Genomic DNA, 22,530 nt, shown 5'->3' with positions numbered 1-22,530 from the left:
GAAACAAATTCATGGACTTTTTGAAAGGAAAAAGACATTTGTTTAATGTTGTCCGTTTAGCAAAACCTCCTTGCCCCGTGGTTGACAATTGTCTGCTAGAACGTGGAATTACAAACGAACAAAACACATTTCAAATACTCAGTTAAGAAAAAAAATTTCCTTAAAGACAAGTTACGACATACTCGTTATGGTGTTCTGCACAGTTTTAAGGTTTTGCAGTAAGAAAGTAATGAAAAATCTGAATTAAAATGTTTATGTTTTCCTAAATTTTTTTTTGTTCTCCGAAAGGCACGAGGAAAGGGCAGTGGAAAATTCATTGACTCGCTGCGCTTGGTGGTCCGTGGTGGACCTGGTGGTATGGGTCATCCGAAATATGGTGCAAATTAACAAACCAGAAATGACTTTTAGGTATTAATAGTTTTAAATCTTCTAAAGGTGGTGTTGGTGGTAGAGGAGGAAATGTCATTTTAGTTGCTGACGAAGGTAGTAGTTAAATAGTTTTCTAATATAGAACACCCAATTTTAAAAAATCTTGCAAACATACATCTAGAAATGACCCTTAATAAAGTACTTCACAAAGTGCCTGCAAGACTAGTAAAGGCTGCAGAAGGAGAAAATAGCCATGCCCACAGGTTGTGTGGAGACCATGGAGCCGATTTTATATTACCAGTTCCTACAGGAATATCTGTATTTTCTACAACTGGTGTTAAACTTGGTCAAACATTTTTGCTTTCATTTTTTACCTACTAAATTATTCTTTTATTAAATCATTTATTTGATTATTAACAGGAGACTTAAATAAGGCTAATGAGCAAGTAATAGTTGCTAAAGGAGGACTTGGAGGGCAACCAGCTTCCCAATTCAATGGGTTGAAAGGAGAGGAACTAAAAGTTGTCCTTGACTTGAAATTGATTGCTGATATTGGTCTAGTAGGTTTCCCAAATGCAGGCAAATCATCCTTATTAAAATCCATATCCAGAGCGAAACCTCGTGTTGCAGCCTACCCTTGTAAGTTTCGCTACTTTATTTTCTGTTTGTATTTTCAGTTAAATCTTTGTTTGTTTTTTTAAGTTACCACACTGAAACCTCAACTGGGTGTTATCACGTACGACGACTTCAGACAAATAACAATGGCCGACTTACCTGGGCTTATCGAGGGTGCCCACCAGAATCGGGGTCTAGGTTATCGCTTTCTTAAACACATCGAGCGAACAAAGCTTCTAGTCTTCATGGTAGACATAAATGGCTTCCAACTAAGTTATGAATATCCTCACCGGCAGCCGTTTGAGACTGTGGCTCTGCTGAACAAAGAGTTAGAACTTTATGGTAAAGATATTCTTTCTAAGCCGACATTGCTTGTTGTCAACAAAATGGATACAGAAGGAGCGGAGGAAAAGTGGAAGAAATTGAAAGATTTACTTAGTAACTACAAAGGTAAACCTTTTCACATATGCTTTATTTACTATTGGCATTCTAATGTAATGGAACCTAAACATCGTAGAGAACATTCGTCTACTACCAAAAGTAATGCAACCCCAACAACCGATAGCGTTCGACGAGATTTGGAGTATATCTGTTCAGCAAGATCCCGAAGCGGTCCGTACGCTAGCTCTCAAGCTTCGACATCATTTAGACATTCATGCGGATTACGAAAGAAGTCAATTGCCAATCCAACAGATAGCAGACGGTATTAAAGACATGAAACAAAGACACCAAATTCAAAATGAATTAACAGAACACAGTTCCTCAAATTTAATGTGATTGTAAGTATTTCGATTAGAGATGTTTTAAACATAATGAAGGCAATTAAACGTTAACCATGTTAAATGTTAATGATCCTGTGGAAGATAAAATATAGCTTTTACCCTTAGGTAAGTTTGAGCATTGTAGACGCCTTTCCAGTATACTTTTGCATCGGCAAACTGTCAATCATTGATTGGATTCTAGCTTTCAAATCTCGAAGAATCCAAATTCAGAAATTCCATGGCATTTTCGTAAAGTAGCTTATCCTGTGGGATCAGAAATCTTTTATATACTTGTGATCATTTAAAAACTCTGACTTCGAATTACTTTCAGGGAACCTAGATCGTCCATGGATTCAATTAACGCGCCTGGTTCCAATTCTCCCAGTGGAAAAGGGTAGTCAGTTCCAAGCATGACGCGGCTCTAAAATTACAATCGTTTCTAATTCCAAATGTACAGTATTGTTACAAGGTATTGTTTTACTTTTCCAATCACGTCAACAAGCATCCGTAGGGCATTGGAATCATGGACGAGGGAGTCAGTGTAGAATTTGCCGCAGAACTCTCGTGGACTAAGAGAACAGTTTGTGGCACATAGATCAGGCCTCACTTTGTAACCTACAAAAATGTGCTGGTAATTCAAAAGACCCGAAGTTCTCTTGCAATACGTAATATACCATGTTCTATCCTTCCTATAGTGAAGGGATAGGCGCCGCCACCGTGGGCAAAACAGACTTTAAGGGAGGGAAAATTCTGAAGAACACCACCCATAACCATACAACATATCGCGGTTGTGGTCTCCATTGGCATTCCAACGAGCCTAAATACTTTAATGTTGTCTAAAGATTACGAAAAGTTAACACCAAAATTTATGTTACCAAGGCATCCAATATTTACTATGTCTGCCATCCAGACTGGGCATGTCCCAAGGATGCACAAAAACAGAGCACTTCAAATCTTCACATGTCTGGAGAAGTATTAAATGATTCAAACGATAGTAATTCTAAATTATAAAACTGCTTACTTTCCAGATTGGAGTCAATTCTGGAGCATCCAGGTTCCATTTGTTAACATGTGAACCAATTTGAATTCCAGACAGTCCAAGGTCCACAACACATCTCTTTATTTCCTCTGCAGCCAGAAGAGGGTCTTGCATAGGAACAGTCCCAAGGCCAGCAAACTTTGAAGGAAATTTGTTAACCTTGCCAGCCAGGTCATCATTGAGAATTTTTGATAGATCCAGTGCATCAGCAGACTTGGCCCAATAGCTGAACATAACGGGGACTGTGGACAGCACCTGCACGGCAACCTTGGATTTTTCCATATCGGCGAGTCGAGACTCCATGTCCCAACAGTTTTTTTCCACAACTCTAAAAAGCTTTCCATCTTTCATCATTTTAGCAGTATCTTTGTTGTCAGGATCGTGTTCCAATTGCACAAAGCCACCATAACCATAGCGCTGATTAATGGTAGAAAAAATTCCATTCCATTAGTTGAGTTAGTTTACTTAAATTATTAATTAAATAAATATTTTATTGTAGAATTTTGTAAACAGTACCTCAGCTAAGTTGGGCCACGTCTTCGGTAAAACGTGGGTATGAATATCGATTTTCATGATGTTGTTATATTTGAATCAAGCGCTTTTGTTTTGTTTGCGTTCGTAATCGTCGAGGGCGCAATCACGAATGGTCCTGGTCCTGGTTAGTCACTAGTCAGTAGTATTGTAGGCTCTCGGCTTTTAACTCTGTCGGGTGGTTTTCGCAACTCGTTGCTGAAAACTACCATGCATTATCAATCAGCGTTGGTTGCCATACAAAAAATTGCTGAGAAAAATGTTGTTAAACATTTTTTTTTCATTTTTTATTTTTGTTCATGTTTTAATAATTATGTTAAGTGGGGTAAACGAGAAAAAATGGGTTTGCTGCTACTTTTAAAGTTTCAGATTTTAACCGCTTGAGGCCGGACAATTGTTGGATGCAGCCGAAAAAGAGAAGTTTTAATTCATCATCACGCATGGGAAAGCCAACAGGGTGTTTATAACCCCTATTTACCAATTATCGATTTCGTGGCTATGACGTCCCATTTGGCTGCGTTTAAACAAACCAGTTCCAACGTATTGTTTTTCAGTTAAATGGCCTGGCATGTGCTCATTCGATAAGTAATCGAAACTATTCTTGATATTAGGTAAATAATTAATAAGGTATTAATATTTAAATTTCTTCTTTCCAACCACGTAAACCATGATGCAAACTCAACATCTGTAGTTTGCTTCGAAATAACCTGCAGAAAGACCAGAATCCGTTAGAAAATGAATAACTTGGAGCATACCCAATACGTACCAACCAAAACCCTACTTAAACCCATTATTGGTGGCCTGCTTATTATGCCAATTTCCTTGACACTATGGGTATTTGGCACCATACGGTCTAATTATCTTAGTGCAGATGGTAAAAATATATTTGAAATAATTGAATTAGTAATATGGTTAATGCCTTCCTGTCCATTAATGCTGCATAGATGTCTCTGATACTTCCCCTGTTAGGTGGTTCATTGCAACATTAGTCCCGGCCATCATTTCTTATAGAGGTCTCAAGAAAAACAGCCTTAGTCTAACCGGTGCTCTCCTAGGTAAGGATTATAAGTATTACTATTATACAATTTCCATCGGGTTTTCTTATTCCGCCAGCTTGGTTGTTGAAACATTTTTTTAGCAAGATATTATGGAATGGAAGGGGTTTTTCATACATTTATGTATAAACATATATACATATACATGTGCACTTAGGTACATGTACACATACAGATAAAATAAATATAAGTATAAGCATATGTATACAATTACATAAGTCTATACAGATATTGTTTTTTTTTTGCCAAACCCTACTTGTTCTTTGGTATTATCAGTTCAGTTGGGCCTGTCATTACTCGAGGGGGTAGTTGAAAAATTGTTTTCAATACTGTATCATTTTGTCATATTCAAATGGCTATTAGCTATAAAATTTATTAGTTGCCTACAGTATAGAAATGGTGGTATTGGATTTAACAAACAATAATTTATTCAGGATACTTTGTAGGATTTATTCTAACTATAACAAGCTATGCTTACTTGGCAAGTCTCATGATGTTCTTTCTTTCTTCATCATGGGCCACTAAATTTAGAAGTGAAAAAAAAAAATCATTGGAGGAAGATTTTAGAAAAGGTACCTAGTGCAGTAAACTCAAGAATAATGCTTCAAAACATTTCTTTCCCTTCATTTAGGAGGACAAAGAAATTGGGTTCAGGTCATTTGCAATGGTGGGGTTGCCGCATATCTTGGTGTAATATATTTTATCGAATCTGGATCTGGAGAACATGCAATTGATTTCCACCATCACTACAGGCAATCTTGGCTATCGATTGCGATTTTAAGTACTACCGTTATTTCTTTATTGATTATATAAACTTTATTACTTGTAACACTAGGCACAATTTCCTGCGCAAACGGAGATACATGGGCGTCTGAGTTTGGAACAGTTATGACTGACATTCCGCCCCGGTTAATTACAAATTGGAAGAACGTTCCCCGTGGTAAACCATTAGTAAAACAATTTTTTCTTACGAGTTAGGCAATTATTTCTTCTTTATTAGGTACAAATGGAGGTGTTACCTGGGTAGGCATCTTAATGAGCGCGCTTGGTGGTCTTGTGGTAGGAGTAGCCTATTATGTTACTCTTCTTTTACGTTTGGATGCCGACATTCTTGAAGTTAACATCAGCCAATGGCCTCTAATGTTAACTGGGCTTTTTGGCGGCTTAATAGGAAGTTTACTCGATTCTTTTCTTGGTGCTACGTGTCAGTTTTCTGGTAAAATATTTCATGGGTCTGCAAGAATCAGCAGTTGCTACAACTTTATTATTCATAGGCGTTGATGAGCAAACCGGCATCATAGTAGAATATCCACGTCCGGGTGTCAGAAAAGTCAGTGGGTCTCCCTGGCTTGATAATCATAGTGTCAACTTGATTTCTTCATTTTTAGCTGCCCTTTTTGTTACATGGATATCCATTTATTTCTGGCCAAAGTAAGCAGTTTATTTTTTTTTTTAATTAAGAAATAATTAATTTCTAATAAAACTAAAGGAGTCCATAATCTTAACTCCTGCGTTACTGTAGTTTGTTGGAAAATAAAGTTATATTTTGTTAAAAAGTTTGAATTTATATTTATTAGCAGCACGTTATTACCTTTTAGTACAACAAAGGCTAGTCCGACGAGAAAATCACTATTTTTTCCCGAAATCAGCATTAAACTTTGGAGCATAAACTGTGATATATATCAAATTCCAAGTGAATTTTTTGTAGCAACAAATTTTAACCCGACAAAATAAGCTCTACTTTTCATTTTTAAAAACCTTTTTATACAATGATTATTAATATACATGACATAGATTCAAAGTTGAATGAATATCATGGAAATCAAATTTTTTTTTCGATTAGTCTTTTAGATAGAAGATTGTACGCCCGACAAAATAAGACCGACTTTCTGTTTTTTTTTTGTTTAAGTCAAAAACCATAAGGCCAACTCAAAAATAAACCTTATTTTCGTGAATAGCTATGGCATATGGCAATCCGTTTTACACAAAAAAAAAAAAAATTTCGCCAAAAAAAAAAAAAAAGATCACACTTTTTTCTTTTTTTCCGACACGTAGCCATCTACCGCTCAGACTCGTTATTACTGGCTTAGGCAATTTCAGTCCATTGGATGCCATTCGCAGTTAGTTCTGTAGCGTGGATGGAGAGAATAACGCGTGGCTGGAGGAACAATTGAAAAATGGATAAGATAATAAAACAAAAAAATGGTAAGTATAAACATTATTATATTGGTTTTCAATTATTAATTATTGTTTATTAGATCAAATTATGAAGCTGTAGGCCCAGTTATTGGAACAACACAAAATATTAGATAACAAAAAGCTAAGGATCGGTAAGGCCTAACACGTAATGATTCTATTTATTTGCTTTTATTCATTTGTGTTTTGTAGCTCAAATTTTGAGTCTTCAAGCTCAGTAGGGGAAAAGAACAAATTGGAACGGAACAGTTTCCAAACAGTGAAGGAGGTTTTTCAAAACTCATCCATAACTGAACATGAGGATGAGTTGGCAGGAGGAGAACACAGTCAGGAGCCTAAACTTTTCAAATAAGAATTCAAAATAAGTATAGAATTTTAAAAACAATTATTTATTGTTTAGTTATTCAGTCTACCACCTGACAGTGGTTAAATTTAAATTCTGTTAGTGCTGCACTAAAAGAATTGTTAGTAATAAGTCCATGCAGCGAAGGAACTGAACAATTGTGGGACCGTATTTGGGCTTAAAATGGGTGTGGTACGGAAACCCAGAAATAGCACGAGTTCAACATAAAACATGAATTAGGTACTTTTCGGTTTTTTGTCTATCGAAAAAGTATTTTTAATGCTATTATTTTGCATTCACAGAATTTTAGCGGGGGATCAAGTCAAGTCTGGAAGTGTTACAGGAGGGAAGAGTGAGCCTACAGTTGAAAAACATTGAAAGTGCATTACTATTAAGGTATGAGGTAAAGTAATAGAGTATGCAAATTGTCTAATGAGAAGTACCATCTTGTGTGAATGAATCCTGTGTAACAGCAATCCTTTATAGTTCTGTCACAGCTAGAAGCCTCAAATAATTTTGCTTCTCTTGCTAAAGAACAACTTGTCCTTTATGTTCAGAGTGTTGGTGAAGCTGGGTACTTAAATGGCCCTAAAGATGTTTCATTTCGTTGGCATTGCAGCGATGAACATCATACATGGACTTTTTAGGTATGAAAGGAATTTTCTTGAAAATTTTTTGAATTTATGACAAAGCATTTCTCCTGCTTTTTGCCAACCATGTCTAATCTAAAAAAAAATTTATCCAATAGGAAAGGATTTTCAGCATACTGGGAACACAACTATCAACAATGCAACATTCTATGGGTGCTATTTTATCATTCAAGAGCCTTATACAATGATTTTCATCTGCAATTTGTATGGCCTTTCCCAAGCTTCTGCCAGAAATTGAATCTGTGAGTCATGTAAGTCACATGAGCAACAATTGAGATGCTTAATGGTGTTTTTCTTTTCTCAGCATAGGTTAATAGTAACATTGGATCTGAAAAGATTCTTGGTTGGGGCAAGACACTGAATAAATTGTATTGATTGGATGGATGACATGACATTTCTATACTTAATTCGGATTCCCCAGATGGTATTTGATATTTAAAAAATTGAAGTGCATATCTGGGCTCCCTTCCTTTCCGTAGCCCCGTTTCCCCTTGACTCATAATAAGCCCGTAGGGGGTCATGCCCCTACTGTACGGTATATATAAAAACAACATATACCGAGGTTTGGAGGGCTCTGGCCGGAAAGGGGACGTGGGGTGCCGCTTCGTCCGATGATGTGTTCACGGAGGGTGACGTGGCTGCCCACAAATCCGAACTAAAGGTTAATCGCTCCTGTAAAAATGTTCCAAATCTTCAGCTCTTCTTCCGGCTTCTCTTAGCCAATCACCGGGTAATCTCCCCGGTGGGTCAACAAGGCAGTGTCTCCCCCTGCCTGGGTTGACGGCAACTTTTGAAATGGCTATTGTGCCTTTTTAAAGTTGCAAAAATAATTGTAATGTGCAGAGAATTGTCAATAAATTTGTTTTTATAAATTTTTTTTGCAAATTTTATTTCTTTCACTGTCTGTTTACACACATTACATTTATCATCTTTTTTTTTATTTATCTTTCTCAATTCTCCTTTATTGTTTATGCCACGTTTAATGGTAAGCATTGTTTCCTGTAAGCATAGTTTATCTGGAAGCATTCAATTATTATCCAGGGATCGAACCCTGGATGTTCGGCATACCGCGCCGATGCTATACCAATGAGCCATGAATCATATGATGTCAGGTTAGCTTTTTTCTAGTCACTTGCGGACTTGCATTTACACTTTGAATAAAATTGAAACGTAGAACTTTATACATCTACTAAGGTTTGAACCCAGGGTAACAGTTACCGCAGCTGAATGCTCTACCAAAGAGCTATGAACCTTATGAAAGCTATAAAAAGATAAATATATACTTGTGAAAGACTACATAAACATCCTAGACTATAACATATGATATGCGATAATAGAAATAATATGATAGATATATCTCGTGGCTCAATGTTAGAGCATCGGCGTTGCACGCTGAATGTCTGGGGATCGATTCCCATACCAGTAAAACAATGTACAAGTATAAAATTACTTCAGAAAATATCAAGGTAATACACGTTGTTCCTTGTCTAAGTTCAAGAATTCAAGAAGTGTAATAAATACTAATTGAATACTAACAGATAAGCGATACAACGGTGGCAAAAACCATAAAAATGAATTGAGCAAGCTAAATAAAAAAAAAAGTTGATAAATGTAATGTGTGAACAAAGCGAACACAGACAATGAAAGAAAAAAATTTTGCAAAAAACATTTTATAAAAAAAAATTTATTGACAATTCTCTGCACATTACAATTATTTTTGCAACTTTAAAAAGGCACAATAGCCCTTTCAAAAGTTGCCGTCAACCCAGGCAGGGGGAGACACTGCCTTGTTGACCCACCGGGGAGATTACCCGGTGATTGGCTAAGAGAAGCCGGAAGAAGAGCTGAAGATTTGGAACATTTTTACAGGAGCGATTAACCTTTAGTTCGGATTTGTGGGCAGCCACGTCACCCTCCGTGAACACATCATCGGACGAAGCGGCACCCCACGTCCCCTTTCCGGCCAGAGCCCTCCAAACCTCGGTATATGTTGTTTTTATATATACCGTACAGTAGGGGCATGACCCCCTACGGGCTTATTATGAGTCAAGGGGAAACGGGGCTTCAGAAAAGAAGGGAGCCCAGATATGCACTTCAATTTTTTTAATATCAAATACCGTCTGGGGAATCCGAATTAAGTATAGAAATGTCATGTCATCCATCCAATCAATACAATTTATTCAGTGTCTTGCCCCAACCAAGAATCTTTTCAGATCCAATGTTACTATTAACCTATATTGAGAAAAGAAAAACAACACTGTTAAACACATCAATTGTTGATCATGGAACTTACATGACTCATAGATTCAACTTCTGGTGGAAGCTTGGGAAAGGACATACAAATTGCAGATTAACTTCATTGTATAAGGCTCTTGAATGATAAACTAGCACCTGTAGAATGTTGCATTGTTGATAGTTGTGTTCCCATTACATGAAAATCCTTTCCTATTGGATAAAATTTTTTTTGGTAGATAAGACCTGGTTGGCAAAAAGGAGGAGAAATTCTTCGTCATAAATTCAAAATTATTTGAAGAAAAATCCTTTCATACCTAAAGAGTCCCTGTATGATGTTCATCTCTGCAATAGCAGCAAAATTAAAACATCTTTAGGGCCATTTAAGTACCCAGTTTCCCCAACACTCTGAACGTAAAGGACAAGTTGTTCTTTAGACAGAGAAGCAGAATTATTTGAGGCTTCTAGCTGTGACAGAACTATAAAGGATTGCTGTTGTACTGGATTCATTAACACAAGATGGTACTTCTCATTAGGCAATTTGCATTACTCTATTAATTTACCTCACACCTTACGGTAATGCACTCTCAGTGTTTTTTCATCTGTAGGCTCACTCTTCCATCCTGTAACACTTCCAGACTTGATCTGATCCCCCGTTAAAATCTGTGAATGCAAAATAATAGCATTAAAAATACTTTTTCGCTAGACAAAAAACCGAAAAGTACCTAATCCATGTTTCATGTTGAACTTGTGCCATTTCTGGGTTTCTGTACCACACCCATTTTCGGCCCAAATACGGTCCCACAATTGTTCACTTCCTTCACTGCATGAGCTTATTACTAACGATTCTTTTAGTGCAGCACTAACAGAATTTAAATTTAACACACTGTCAGGTGGTGGACTGAATAACTAAACAATAAATAATTGTTTTTTAAAATTCTATACTTATTTTGAATTCTTATTTGAAAACTTTAGGTACCTGGCTGTGTTCGCCTAATGCCAACTCATCCTTACGTTCAGTTAGAGATGAGTTTTGAAAAACCTCCTTCACTGTTTGGAAACTGTTCCGTTCCAATTTGTTCTTTTCCCCTAGCTGAGCTTGAAGACTCAAAATTTGAGCTACAAAACACGAATGAATAAAAGCAAATAAATAGAATCATTACGTGTTAGGCCTACGATCCTTAGCTTTGTTATCTAATATTTTGTGTTGTTCCAATAACTGGGCCTACAGCTTCATAATTTGATCTAATAAACAATAATTAATAATTGAAAACCAATATAATAATGTTTATACTTACCATTTTTTTGTTTTATTATCTTATCCATTTTTCAATTGTTCCTCCAGCCACGCGTTGTTCTCCAGCCACGCTACTCAATTAACTGCTAATGGGATACAATTAACTCAAATTGCTTACATGCCTGTAATAACGAAACCGACTGATAGATGGCTACGAGTAGAAAAAAGAGAAAAAAGTGCGATTTTTTTTTCCGCCATTTTTTTTTTTTATGTAAAACGGATTGCCATATAAAACGGATTGCCATATGCCATATATTTTAAGCAAAATGAAAAATTTGGCCAAAATTAAATTTTATTTTTATATTAGGCTTATACTTTTTGAATAAACCGTAAAAAACAGAATGTCCAAAAATTGAAAAAGTAAGAAAGCTATAGCCTTCCCACTTTTTCAATTTTCGTCAAATTCTAGATTTACTTAAAAGTACATTATTCCAATGCGAAATTGATCGCTGATCACGAAAATCTGGTTTATCTTTATATTAAGCTTATACTTTTTGAATATACCGTAAAAAACAGAAGGCCGGGCTGATTTTGTCGGGCTTAAATTTTTTTCCTATTAAAAAATAATATCATTAGATCTACATAACTATATATGATTATGGTTCAGAATTTAACAAGGAACACGAAAAACGAAATTAGGTTTTACGTAGACTTTATGGTTTTTGAATAATCAAAAAAGTTTGATGTGTCACGCTAGCGCTGTAGCGTACTGGCGCGCTAGTAATGGTTTCGATTCGCACCTTATTTATATTTAAGATTACTCAAAAACTATAAAGTCTACACATAGCCTTCCAACCACTTTCAAAAAAATTTACGCCGACAAATAACCACTATTTTTTCTTCTAAATTTTAAATTCTAAAACCCATATACAGCCATCAACCGTATTTGTATTTAATTCATAAGCGGAAAACGAAAATCAAGTACGTTTTCAATTTAGATCTTATTGAGAGCTTGACTTTACGATTTATTAAAATTCGAACTGGGCTTAAACTTATAAAAATTCCTGTTGAGGGAAAAAAAGTTGCTTGGGTCATGTACCTTCCAGAAAATAAATTTACCTGAACTGCTTTAATATCCAAATATCGAACACCGTGCTATCTTTATCTGCATATTAATACTAGTTAATAGCAATTCTATATTAGATGAGAAGCATGGTATGTAATTAAGTAACTTTAAACTGTATTTCAAAGCATTCTTTGTGTTACTCGAAATACAGACTGTTTAATATTCCCGGCAGATATCTTTACTTGGTGCCTGTGGAAAGCAGGGCAATAAGACCACTGGAGAGACCCACAGACAAGATGTAATTACTGTAAATGTAAAAAGCAATAAGTTAATGGTATTGCTATCAAGTAACTGAAATATTTTACTTACAATGAAGGGGAAAATGATTTAAGAAGGAAAAAACTTAGTCCAATCACAACTGCAAGGAAAAGTGCATTGTTGTAAAAAATGGAGAAAGTAGTGGCCTCATAGTCAGAGACTTCATTTTTTTTCCATAAAACCCTAAGAAATATATTTAGATATCAGCCTCAAACATATGAAAATAATGTGCTGCTTAGTAACCTTTCATCCTTCTCTTTCTTATTCATTTTTTTGTCTTCGGCTATCATCTTTGAGATTTCACGGCTAATGGCATCTTCCCGTTTAACAGCCACCTTTACAGAAAAATACTTGTTGGCATGAAACAGTTAAAAATATTTCTATTTCAGTTACCTTGTGTTTCAAGACAAATTTGGTTTTCTTGTAAGCAAAAGAAACCAAGTAAGTGCTTAAGCATGTGATGATGAGGAACAACGGTGAAGAAGTCAGTAGGTCCATGAAATGAATTCTCCAAAATAGCCCTTTATTGTGGTTACACAAGATATTTTAGTTCTTTGATGTCCTAGTAAATGTATTTTTATTAACTTGGAGATTAACTTACAAATCGGAATTGCAGAAACGATGAATGCATTGCCGTAGAACAAGGCATTTGATTTGGTGGAGACATTTCGGCTGAAATCTTGCAAAAGTATTTCCTCTTCTTTCGAGAGTGCTTTCTGTTTCTGAGTCATCTTCACTGAATTATTACAAGTCTGCAAGTAAATAAAATGTGTTCTTCTATGAAACAAATGTAAGAATATGTCGGCAATTTAAAGCATACCCGGAAAGGCAGAAAAAAGTGACAACTAAGCTGAAAACTACGCCACCTGTCAGCTGAAATTCAAATGAAACTTGACGTGTAGATATTTTCACTTTGACCAACTTTATTTAATTTTCGTTGCATCCCTTAACACACCTTTCATTTGTTTGCGTTTGGTATAGTATGTTTGGGGCTTGGAGCTAACGCCAATCGGGTAAGGTTTATTCTGGTACGACTGGGCTTAGGGTCTTCGGTGGTGGGCTCGGCCGGGTTTCGGACAGTCTTTTGCGCCTCATACCCCAGTGGGGCTTCAGTCTGGATGTGCAACCCGCTCCCAACTCACAACAGGTGTAAAATATTGCCATGATCGGCCCGATCACAGCCAATCGAACGCTAACTGTGTTTCTGATTTCCTATATCATTATTATTTATATCAAATACCACTCCAAGTGCCAAATTTGTCTGTAAATAAACATCACGCAATGCGCAGGCATGGCTGTTAATTTAAGAAACGGAGTTTCTATGCCGTTAATTGGATGTAAAAATATAATTCACTGTTTTTGCAACATCGTTATCGTCCTTCACTTCGAGAGCTTACGTTTTAATTTCTATTTAGTCAACTATGATTTATTTTCCTCTGTTATTCAGTTGGTACATTCAGAATCAAAGGACCTGAGACCATTTTAAAATGCCTTGATGCTGCATTAAAAGCAGGGTATAGATTAATAGGTGCTATAAATATCATGGTTTGTTTCAATTTCCCATGTTTTACTTCTCTTTCTTATGTGGGGAATCATAGATTCTGCAGTGATTTATCATAATGAAGAGGACATTGGATCAGCCCTTGGAGAGCTTTTACCCAAATTCAAACTACAAAGAACTGATTTATTTCTAACATCGAAACTGTGTAAGAATACACCTTTTCCTTTTTTCTGTGCAGCTTCCCAGATGTAACAGTAATTGCTTTTACCAGCCCCCCGAAACCAAGGATACCAGCCATGCATTGATTCAGTGAAAAGGTCTCTTGGTCTTTTGAAAACCAACTACTTGGACTTGTATTTAATTCACTGGCCTGGGACTGGTGGGAAAAAAGTAGATAATGTGGTTAACATCCAAATGAGACAAGAAAGTTGGAAGGCACTAGAAGACTGCTATGATAAAGGCCTTATTAAAGCAATTGGAGTGTCCAATTACTGTTTGAAACATCTAGAAGAAATGAAATCTTATGCTCGGACTTTTCCCCATGTGCTTCAGGTATGAACTAGTTTTAGGGCTACTAATAATGCAAAGCTGAATATCACTTGCACTTTATATATTTTTTTACGTAACAGGTTGAGCACCACCCACACTATGTCCAACCAGAACTTGTAGAATATTGTGCCCACCACAATATTCATTACCAGGCCTACTCATCTTTGGGTACCACAGTAGATGACAACCGTAACCCATTGTTAAACGATGAAGTGGTTAAAGAAATTGCCAAAAACCATAACAAATCTCCTGCCCAGATCCTTTTAAGATGGGCAACACAACAGGGAATTGGTAAGAATAATAATCACAACGATTTACTCTATATTACTGGTATGAAGTTCAATGTGGTTATACTTGTTTGTTTTAGGAGTGTTACCCAAATCACTTGATCCTGCTCATGTTGAAGAAAACATTGCACTAGACTTTCTTTTGGATGAAAAAGAAATAAATCGCCTGAATACCCTGGATACGCGATGCAAATATGCATGGGATCCAAGCATCGTGATATAATATTCCATATACTTTCTATGATTTCCTGTATTTGTCATTTTCGAATAAAACACGGAAATTTACGACGATTAAACAGCAATAGTAACTTTTCTATTGAATTACTAGTATTTTTCGGGGGATTCAGAACGGCTGGAACCAGTCGAATCAATATCTCGATACGGAGACTTTGACCTTTGTCGAGTGCTGTTGTAATGATTCGATCCAGTTGGTTTCAGAGTTACTTTGGTATCCCAATTGCGGAAACTATCAAACAGTTGCAACTGTGAGTGATAACTGTTGCAAAAAAAATGTCCTTCACTTTATTCGTGATAATTACCGAAGTCTAGCGGTCGAATGGTCATCAAATACCCCTTGCAGAAGAAGACCCAGTGGCCAGCTGATCCAAGAAGATCTTGAATGGAAAATACGAAATTCAGGAATGATTTACGAAACGATTGATTGCACACAGTCCAAGATTGGACGTTTATACTTACGGCGTATCTTTTTTATCTTGGGTTGACGCAACCGTTAATGGATTAGAATCCGAGTAGTAGGACAAGTTCGCTACGATTTTGGGGTTATACATTTTGGGATCACTGACCATGCGGACAAAGAAAGAACGTTTGTACTCCAAGTCGTTTCCAACACTTCTGCGAAGGGCTCTTCTTCTAGCAGCTGCGGCCAATTTCGGATTCGTTGAAACCTAGAAAAGAAATTGCCCCGAACCCGACATGAAACCTCATCAAGTCAGCTTATTAGAGAGTAACCAACAGGAATAGGTAACCTAGGCAAACCCTTTTTAAAGGCTAAGCCTCCAACCACTTCACCCCATATGAAGGTCGAAATGAGCTACAACTGAAAGAAGGCAAATAAAAAACAAAAAACGAAATTTTTCGGGAAATGTTCATTGAATTGCAAGGAATAGAACCAAGATTAATGTCAAAACAAAAGGAAACTCAAAATTCGAAGAAAGAAGTAAAAAAGAAAAAAGAAAATGTAAAAACGGTTGAATGTACACACAAAACAAAGAAAACATAAGCCGAATCGAGAGAAAACTGGAGAAATAATATTTTTTGGTGGGGGATAAATGAAAGAGGAAAAAGAAATAAAATGAAAGTAAAATCACAATACTTGATGCAACCCGATCCCCCACCCCTTGTTTAAAATATTTAACTACGCAATATATCGATACAGTATAAAAGTAAGTATACTGCAAAATTGCTTTTTTTGCGAAGTTAGTCCTACATAAAGTATCTGTTTTCGTACCATCTAGTCAGTCCAATCAATAAAACCGACTGTTTAGAGAATTCATGACATCGTCAGCATCCATTCCACAGTCGAGATAAATATTAGTTTGTTTCTTTCGTTAGTCTCTTGCACTATTTAATTTACCCAGATGTATCTTTTTGCTCCTGTCAATTCCCACGAAAACTTAAAAGTAAGAAATGTCTGTATAAACTGCATATGGTTGAGATATTGCTAAAGAAAATCGTATTTTTAAATCTCTTCAAGGATTCATGCTCTCATCTTGAGCGGTGTTGACCATCCCTACGAATTCTATGGTGTCCGTAAAACTGAACTGACGCTTTGTGAGTCTCCTGGCAAGGCTTGGTCTCTGTCTTGGCTTGTTGGCCATCTCTTGCTCTCCACCATCCGAAAGGTTGTTGCCAACCTCTCCGATATAGGCGAGGCTCTGTTGCCTTCCAATGCTTGCAAGGCTCTGTTGCCTTCCGATAATCGCAAGGCTTTGTTGCCTTCCGACACTAGCCAGACTGCCTTGCCTTCCAATACTGGCAATACTGTTTTGCTTTTGAATAGGCATATGGACGCGTTCCATTAGATCCATCAGCTCCGAAATTTCCACCTTGTGTGCGACCTGACCAACCTCCTCGTTGCTGTTCTCCAGAACATCCAATGGCAATCCCGATTTCTCCTTGACGATCTCGGCTTCGAGCAGCTCGGTGGCAAAGTCGGTGATGACATCCCACGCGTAATCAATGTCAGCATCCTTGGCATCCTGAGCGCAAACGCAGAAACGGATGACGAATCGGCCGTGAACGGAAGCCGGCACCATGTGCAGTTTTCCGGAAGCGTTGATGTTGGACAGAAGCTTCTGGTTCAGCTCGTTATTGTCGTTGCCCTTGAGACGGAAGCACACTAATCCCATCTACAGTGTAGAAAGGAAGAAGCTTTTTATTAGTTATCAATCGTTTTTGTTTTCGCTAAAAACAGTCATACCCGGACAATGTTGCTGACTTCAAAACGGTCATCCTCTCTGACAAGGGCTTCGAAACACTTGGCCAGGCGGCAATGCTCACGGATGTACTTCTGAAGACCAGCCACGCCGTAGTTACGGATAACAAACCAGAGTTTGAGAGCGCGGAAACGACGGCTCAAAGGAATTCCCCAATGCTTTATAATGTGAAAATCAATTAAATAGTCAAGAATAAAAAATTAAAATCTAGTTTTTACTCTGTAGTCGATGGATTTGCCAGAGTGGCTGTGCTGCAAATACAGTGGATCGACGACCAGGGCTTGAGTCAGCTTGAAGCGATCGCGAACCCTGTAATGGATTCACAATTCTTTAAATAAAGGAACAATTTGAAAACATAAAAAAAGAGAAGATAATCACATACCACATGGTGGAACAATCAAAGTTTGTGAGCAACCATTTGTTGGGGTTGCAATTGAAGGACATGGCGTGTTCAATGCCCTTCATCAGATATTTGAATTCTGGGCAGATCATGGCATTACCAGCGTATGCTCCGTCGACATGGAGCCATGTTCCAGCTGCCTCTGCAATTGGGCCTGAAGAGCAAAAAGATTCAATGAGTCACCCTAACGCTTTCAAACTAACATGTGTGCTCTCACCGATTTCAGCCAAATTATCAAACGAAACGCATGACGTGGTTCCCAAAGTGGCTGATACGAAGAAAGGGACCAAACCCATAGCTTTGTCTTCTTCAATGGCCTAGAAAAAGTATTTCTAGTTAGTGACAAAACCACTTAACTGACTCAAGCTGTGCAAAATTCTACCTGTGCAAGCGTGGCTCCGCGAAGGGCCAAATCTGCATCAGGGTCGAGGATACGAAGCTTCGTGAAAGCAATCATGGCTGCTTTTTCGACGCATGAATGAGCCTCCTTGGAACAGTAGGCGACCAACTTGGAGAGTAGAACACCCTCCTCAACAAACGGGTGGAGAGCTTTGAGTTCCTTGATCTTCAGAGCACGGGCAGCCAATAAGCAGACCAACACGCATTCGCTGGCTGATGACTAGTGTAACATTCAAATGAACCGAAATATATAATTATCCATTATGTTACTGATGTAAGTACAACACAATTTACCTGCATGACACCACCGCCTATGCTGTTCTCGGGAAAGGATAAAAAGTCATGAGGGAGACCAATCATTTGACCTGTTTGCAGGAAGGTAAGAGTTATGGATCAATTAAAACATTTTCAAATCGAAAGTGCTAACTTACCGAGCCAATCCAAGACGATAGTCTCTAGTTCAGTGCAAGCCGGACTAGCAGCCTAGATTAGGAAAGTGCAGAAAATTTAATAAATTGCATTCATATCGATCAATTTGTTGACAAGCGGGTAATAATGCCGGTTTAAATAGAAAACAGCCTCAAGGCTGAAAACCCGTAATCTGATTGATCTGCTTCTTCTGCCTTACACAGCAAATAGAGAGTACGTGATTGAACAATTCTAGCCATCCTTGACACAATAAAAAAAACGATTCAATTGACGTCACACCAAGGTAGATGAAGAATCTTTCTCACGATGTAACACTCACGTCGTTACACTAGTAAAATAACGGCGGGACCGCAAAAGCTAGTAGTAGGCAAGCATTCATCTAGTTTTTGTTGGCGGCCTTGGCCAGCTCTACTCAAGGTAGACTGCGTTTAAACATAGATTACCTCGGGAGTGGAACAATCACGACATAATTGGTAAAAAATCTAGATTTTGCTTTACTTTTCAACAGGTCTCATCTTAATTTGGCCGTGAGTCGAAAATATACACGCACGACCACATTCTTTTTCGACCTATCGCAATTGTTTTAGGAAAAGGAATCAGTTGGCAAAAAAGTATCAATAAATATAATACTAGGGCATAGCGGGTTTTCACACTTTTGAATGTGTTCTACTTCTACTGTCTCAAAAATAGAAATCCTTGAAAATAAAAAGCGACAGAAGCCGTTTCAACGTGGGTGGGAAAAATTTTAAATGGGCAAACAGTAGTAATAGTTAATCGTAGAGTGAGGCTGTAAAAACCATTTACTCGTCGCGGTCTTATCGTTCTGAAAATGAAAACTCGCAAAATTTCGTTTTCTTTCTGATGAAAACTTAGAATATGGGAAGCTCGGTTTCGAGCTCGTGAGGCTGTGAAAATTGGATGGGAAAAGAAGAAAGAGCTTCTGGGGGCCAATGTGACACAAACAGTTGCGGCAATAATTACAGTGAATTTACACTTACCCAGGAGAAACCAATGGCTCCAATGCCGTCAGAAAGCATGTCGCCTAGAATGGACGGGAACGAGTTGCCCGATGGGAAGTAAGCGTGAAACCGCGGGTGCTGCCAGTGGGTCACCTGTTCAAAGACAATCGCAATTTTTTTTTTGGTTAATAATAGACTTGCGGACAGTATAATAATCCAGATAGGCAAAACAAATGAGGGGGAAAGAACAATAAACACTGAAAGTGAAAGTGTTCATTACATGGTTGGTATTGTTGCATCATCTGCATAATAATGATTGTATGAAAGAAGAATGAAATCAACACCATGCTCAATAAAAGTAAAAAGTCCCCCCCTAATCAAAAGGAGAGTTTTCTATTATCTTACACCGGGCATAATTTTCGTTTCCACATCCGCCATGATCTCCGGCCAGCCTTCGCCTTCGTAAGGAGCTGTCGACGGGATTAGGTCGCGCAGGTAACCCGGTTCCACGTCGGGAGTCACACGCCTCTCACCAACCGATTCCATATATTCGGCGATGTAATCGACCATCTCGCGGCCGCGTTGACGGAATTCTTTGGTGTCCATTTTGTTTGCGATGGGGATGCGTTTGCTCTGACCTTTTATGAATGAATCCAAGAATGTTCTCAATCAATCGACACGTAAATTTTTTTTTTCGTCTCCATTGCACGCAAGAGGACAACAGATCATGGAATGTCGAGCATTCCGATCCCACTTTTACTTTTAAAAAAAATGGATTAAGGGAGCCATTTCGACTATTATTGCGTTGATGGAATGCAATCATCACCCTCATCCTATTTTTCTTTCTCTTCTTTCAGGAGATGCAAAACAACACTAAAACTTACTTGAAATGGGAAAAGTAGATAATAAAACGTTGACTTCGTGCGCTGCGTTGGAATCACCGAGTGTCACTGGCTGCAAATCGACTTGTGGATCCTTAGACTCTCACGCTGAACGGCAAACAACCGACGAGAATTAGGGAAATGTAGAGAGGGAGCTGGTGTGTGTTTCGAGAGAGATCCTCTAAAGCCAACAACTGACGTTAGGCGTCTACTGGCTCTTTTGTGGAGGAATCCAGGGTTTTATAGCGTCCTCGAACGGGGCGGCGGATTCGGAGGGGGGAGCTAGAGAATAAGAGAGAAGGGTAACCAGAGTAGGAGGGGCCTATGCGGAAGAAAGAGAAATAAAATTAAAGTTGTACATATCCAAAAAATTGAAAATCAAACGAATAAAAGGGAGGAGTGAGAAGGCGGTGACGAAGGAGGAGTCGACATCGCACAATAGAGAAGCGTAAAATAATAACCCACAAGCTCTTTCTTTGGACTGGCGGATAGCAAGGATTGCTTGACGTCACAAACCAGTTCATAACGACATCCGCCGGGTATGTACGTACGCACGAAATTGTTGATTAGAAAAAAAGAAAAAGGCACAAACGGGAAAAGGGAAAAAAAGATCGCCCCCTTCTTTACGTTTTCCAACTTCTTTTCTTCGTCTGATGGTATTTTGACTGTAATGCGATTTTGGTTTTTACGAGTACTTTTCGTTTCAAGGAGAACAGCAAGAACCCGTGTCAATAACCGAAAGGGAAAAGCGGCTGGTTTAATCTTTAAAAATCTTGACCGAAAGACGAATGACGGGAATATTGGCGACGGACTCAAGTGCTGGCCTATTGGAGAGGTCAAGTTTAATCTTTCTGTTGTTTCTACGCGTCCTTGGGCTTAACTAAATGGCTGTCATAAAAGAAGTGTCCTCTTCTCCCTGGGCTCTCTGTTCTTAAAATAAGAAAATGTTCCAGATTTTTCGCCTTCACTTAGTTCGGGTCCTACTCTTATACAAGATTACTGTAGGTCTCATTCAAGGACGTCTTTTAATGTTAAAATTAATTCCAATATGTCGACTACACCAGGAACTAATTCAACGAGAATCCAAAGACATCGTTATTGACTTTTTTTTAAAGATGTGCCGCAAAAGGTTTTCTCTGTTGGTTACCTAGATGGAAATTTGTTTGATTGGGGTTGCACAAAACAGATAAGGGGAAATCCCCATTTTAGACCCGTTTATGCGCATAAAACCGAGAGATAATCAAGACCCATTTAAGGGCGTTTCTCCTTCTCATCGTGGAGACATGAGAACAACGAGCTAAACAAGTTGGTTTCCTAGAACCATCCGACATGGAGGGTTAGGATATGAACGAAATTTCAATAGAATTCAATGCCTACATCTTTCCGCGTTATTGGCGACTTGCGTTCATTTTGTTGACCTTGGGGCAAACCTGTGACGAAAGAGGATCTTAAGTAACCGCAACCGCAATTACTTTGTCTCACCATGACGTGCCTTAAGCAAAAAGATGCTGAACGTTTTTCCCCTCCATTCAAAGTAATCAGCTAAAATTCAATTCCGGGGTTGTGTCATTAAAAGGGTTTCTTGGTCTGCCACCAACGTCAAGTGCCTAAGCTTCCTGATATACTAGTAGACTGTTAGTGTACTGGAACGTCATCCGACATTGACCTGATTTGTAGCTGGAAGAAAACGCACGCCTAATTCGAAGGCCATTGTACAGTGTCCTAGAGTAGGTCTTTCGGTATGAAGCAGTAAGACAACGATGCGTGGAATGCGATGATTGAACCATTCATTTTTTTTTTTATAGATTGTAAAACATCAATCAACCGACCTTTGTGTCCGTCTATTTTTTGCCTCCCATTGTTTTCGATTTGCTAGGTCGATTTCTATTCTGCGTAGATGGCAACCGCTAGCCATTGGCGATGAGATATCAAGCGAATCAATGCCAGACCTGTTCTGCGCGAGCCCTTTTGCGGTTTTCCCCGACTGATTCAACCCTGTTGCTTTCAGTGGCAAGTGGGCGTTAGCTCATTACTTCTTACTGTCCTTTAGTTAATCCTACGAAAGTCTTCTTTTGTTCTATTTGAGTCGCAATTCGACCATTAACGAACGCACCTAAAAACTGTCAAATCGCTGTGACGACGGTTTTAGGCTAAGTTTTCACCGACGTCCGATATAATTGAGATGTTATGTCACACTTACCCAAGTGAAAGCGGCTCTTGGCGGTGACTAGGCGAAATCCAAACAAAAGTGGCACGT

The 22,530-nt window shown here is 38.2% G+C and overlaps 7 protein-coding genes across 8 annotated transcripts; 3 read left to right on the top strand and 4 right to left on the bottom strand.

Annotated features, from left to right (window-relative positions):
• The first annotated feature begins 86 nt into the window (after positions 1 to 86).
• LOC130686786 (GTP-binding protein 10-like) lies at positions 87 to 1,868 on the top strand. The gene is made up of 7 exons (XM_057509944.2): positions 87 to 226; positions 289 to 376; positions 436 to 483; positions 551 to 715; positions 790 to 1,008; positions 1,072 to 1,434; positions 1,502 to 1,868. The coding sequence occupies exons 1-7, from the start codon at positions 188 to 190 to the stop codon at positions 1,759 to 1,761; spliced, it is 1,182 nt and encodes a 393-aa protein (XP_057365927.1). The 5' UTR covers positions 87 to 187; the 3' UTR covers positions 1,762 to 1,868.
• LOC130686789 (2-amino-3-carboxymuconate-6-semialdehyde decarboxylase-like) lies at positions 1,436 to 3,445 on the bottom strand. Its single transcript, XM_057509950.1, has 7 exons — positions 3,301 to 3,445; positions 2,767 to 3,201; positions 2,621 to 2,709; positions 2,420 to 2,562; positions 2,227 to 2,360; positions 2,071 to 2,166; positions 1,436 to 2,009 (listed from the first exon to the last, which is right to left on the bottom strand). The coding sequence occupies exons 1-7, from the start codon at positions 3,355 to 3,357 to the stop codon at positions 1,944 to 1,946; spliced, it is 1,020 nt and encodes a 339-aa protein (XP_057365933.1). The 5' UTR covers positions 3,358 to 3,445; the 3' UTR covers positions 1,436 to 1,943.
• A 302-nt stretch (positions 3,446 to 3,747) lies between these two features.
• LOC130686788 (transmembrane protein 19-like) lies at positions 3,748 to 5,818 on the top strand. Of its 2 annotated transcripts, none has more exons than XM_057509948.2 (8): positions 3,748 to 3,900; positions 4,007 to 4,189; positions 4,260 to 4,370; positions 4,805 to 4,942; positions 5,002 to 5,151; positions 5,206 to 5,310; positions 5,371 to 5,586; positions 5,645 to 5,818. In XM_057509948.2, the coding sequence occupies exons 2-8, from the start codon at positions 4,051 to 4,053 to the stop codon at positions 5,803 to 5,805; spliced, it is 1,020 nt and encodes a 339-aa protein (XP_057365931.1). In that variant the 5' UTR covers positions 3,748 to 3,900; positions 4,007 to 4,050; the 3' UTR covers positions 5,806 to 5,818. The 2 variants fall into 2 exon arrangements, with proteins under 2 accessions (XP_057365931.1, XP_057365932.1); XM_057509949.2 differs by having other exon boundaries at positions 3,796 to 3,926.
• A 6,430-nt stretch (positions 5,819 to 12,248) lies between these two features.
• Positions 12,249 to 13,345, bottom strand: LOC130686795 (translocon-associated protein subunit gamma-like). Its single transcript, XM_057509955.2, has 6 exons — positions 13,233 to 13,345; positions 13,014 to 13,164; positions 12,806 to 12,933; positions 12,656 to 12,747; positions 12,464 to 12,595; positions 12,249 to 12,399 (listed from the first exon to the last, which is right to left on the bottom strand). Exons 2-6 carry the CDS (start codon positions 13,141 to 13,143, stop codon positions 12,333 to 12,335), a joined length of 549 nt encoding a protein of 182 aa, XP_057365938.1. The 5' UTR covers positions 13,144 to 13,164; positions 13,233 to 13,345; the 3' UTR covers positions 12,249 to 12,332.
• Positions 13,346 to 13,604: 259 nt separating this feature from the next.
• LOC130686791 (glyoxal reductase-like) lies at positions 13,605 to 15,045 on the top strand. Its single transcript, XM_057509952.2, has 6 exons — positions 13,605 to 13,749; positions 13,860 to 13,940; positions 14,011 to 14,118; positions 14,185 to 14,465; positions 14,543 to 14,753; positions 14,830 to 15,045. Exons 1-6 carry the CDS (start codon positions 13,704 to 13,706, stop codon positions 14,970 to 14,972), a joined length of 870 nt encoding a protein of 289 aa, XP_057365935.1. The 5' UTR covers positions 13,605 to 13,703; the 3' UTR covers positions 14,973 to 15,045.
• Positions 14,982 to 16,448, bottom strand: LOC132087776 (uncharacterized). Its single transcript, XM_059494206.1, has 3 exons — positions 15,446 to 16,448; positions 15,289 to 15,363; positions 14,982 to 15,215 (listed from the first exon to the last, which is right to left on the bottom strand). Exons 1-3 carry the CDS (start codon positions 15,553 to 15,555, stop codon positions 15,074 to 15,076), a joined length of 327 nt encoding a protein of 108 aa, XP_059350189.1. The 5' UTR covers positions 15,556 to 16,448; the 3' UTR covers positions 14,982 to 15,073.
• Positions 16,449 to 16,457: 9 nt separating this feature from the next.
• LOC130686782 (aromatic-L-amino-acid decarboxylase-like) lies at positions 16,458 to 20,575 on the bottom strand. The gene is made up of 11 exons (XM_057509941.2): positions 20,277 to 20,575; positions 19,798 to 20,030; positions 19,432 to 19,545; positions 18,436 to 18,487; positions 18,299 to 18,369; positions 17,988 to 18,224; positions 17,823 to 17,922; positions 17,588 to 17,759; positions 17,424 to 17,514; positions 17,190 to 17,363; positions 16,458 to 17,118 (listed from the first exon to the last, which is right to left on the bottom strand). Exons 2-11 carry the CDS (start codon positions 19,996 to 19,998, stop codon positions 16,459 to 16,461), a joined length of 1,872 nt encoding a protein of 623 aa, XP_057365924.1. The 5' UTR covers positions 19,999 to 20,030; positions 20,277 to 20,575; the 3' UTR covers position 16,458.
• Positions 20,576 to 22,530: the final 1,955 nt, after the last annotated feature.

The sequence above is a fragment of the Daphnia carinata genome, chromosome 2 (genome assembly GCF_022539665.2).
Source record: "Daphnia carinata strain CSIRO-1 chromosome 2, CSIRO_AGI_Dcar_HiC_V3, whole genome shotgun sequence".
Taxonomy (NCBI): domain Eukaryota; kingdom Metazoa; phylum Arthropoda; class Branchiopoda; order Diplostraca; family Daphniidae; genus Daphnia; species Daphnia carinata.
The sequence above is the reverse complement of the archived record's forward strand: the minus strand, read 5'-3'. Positions and strand labels throughout refer to the sequence as shown.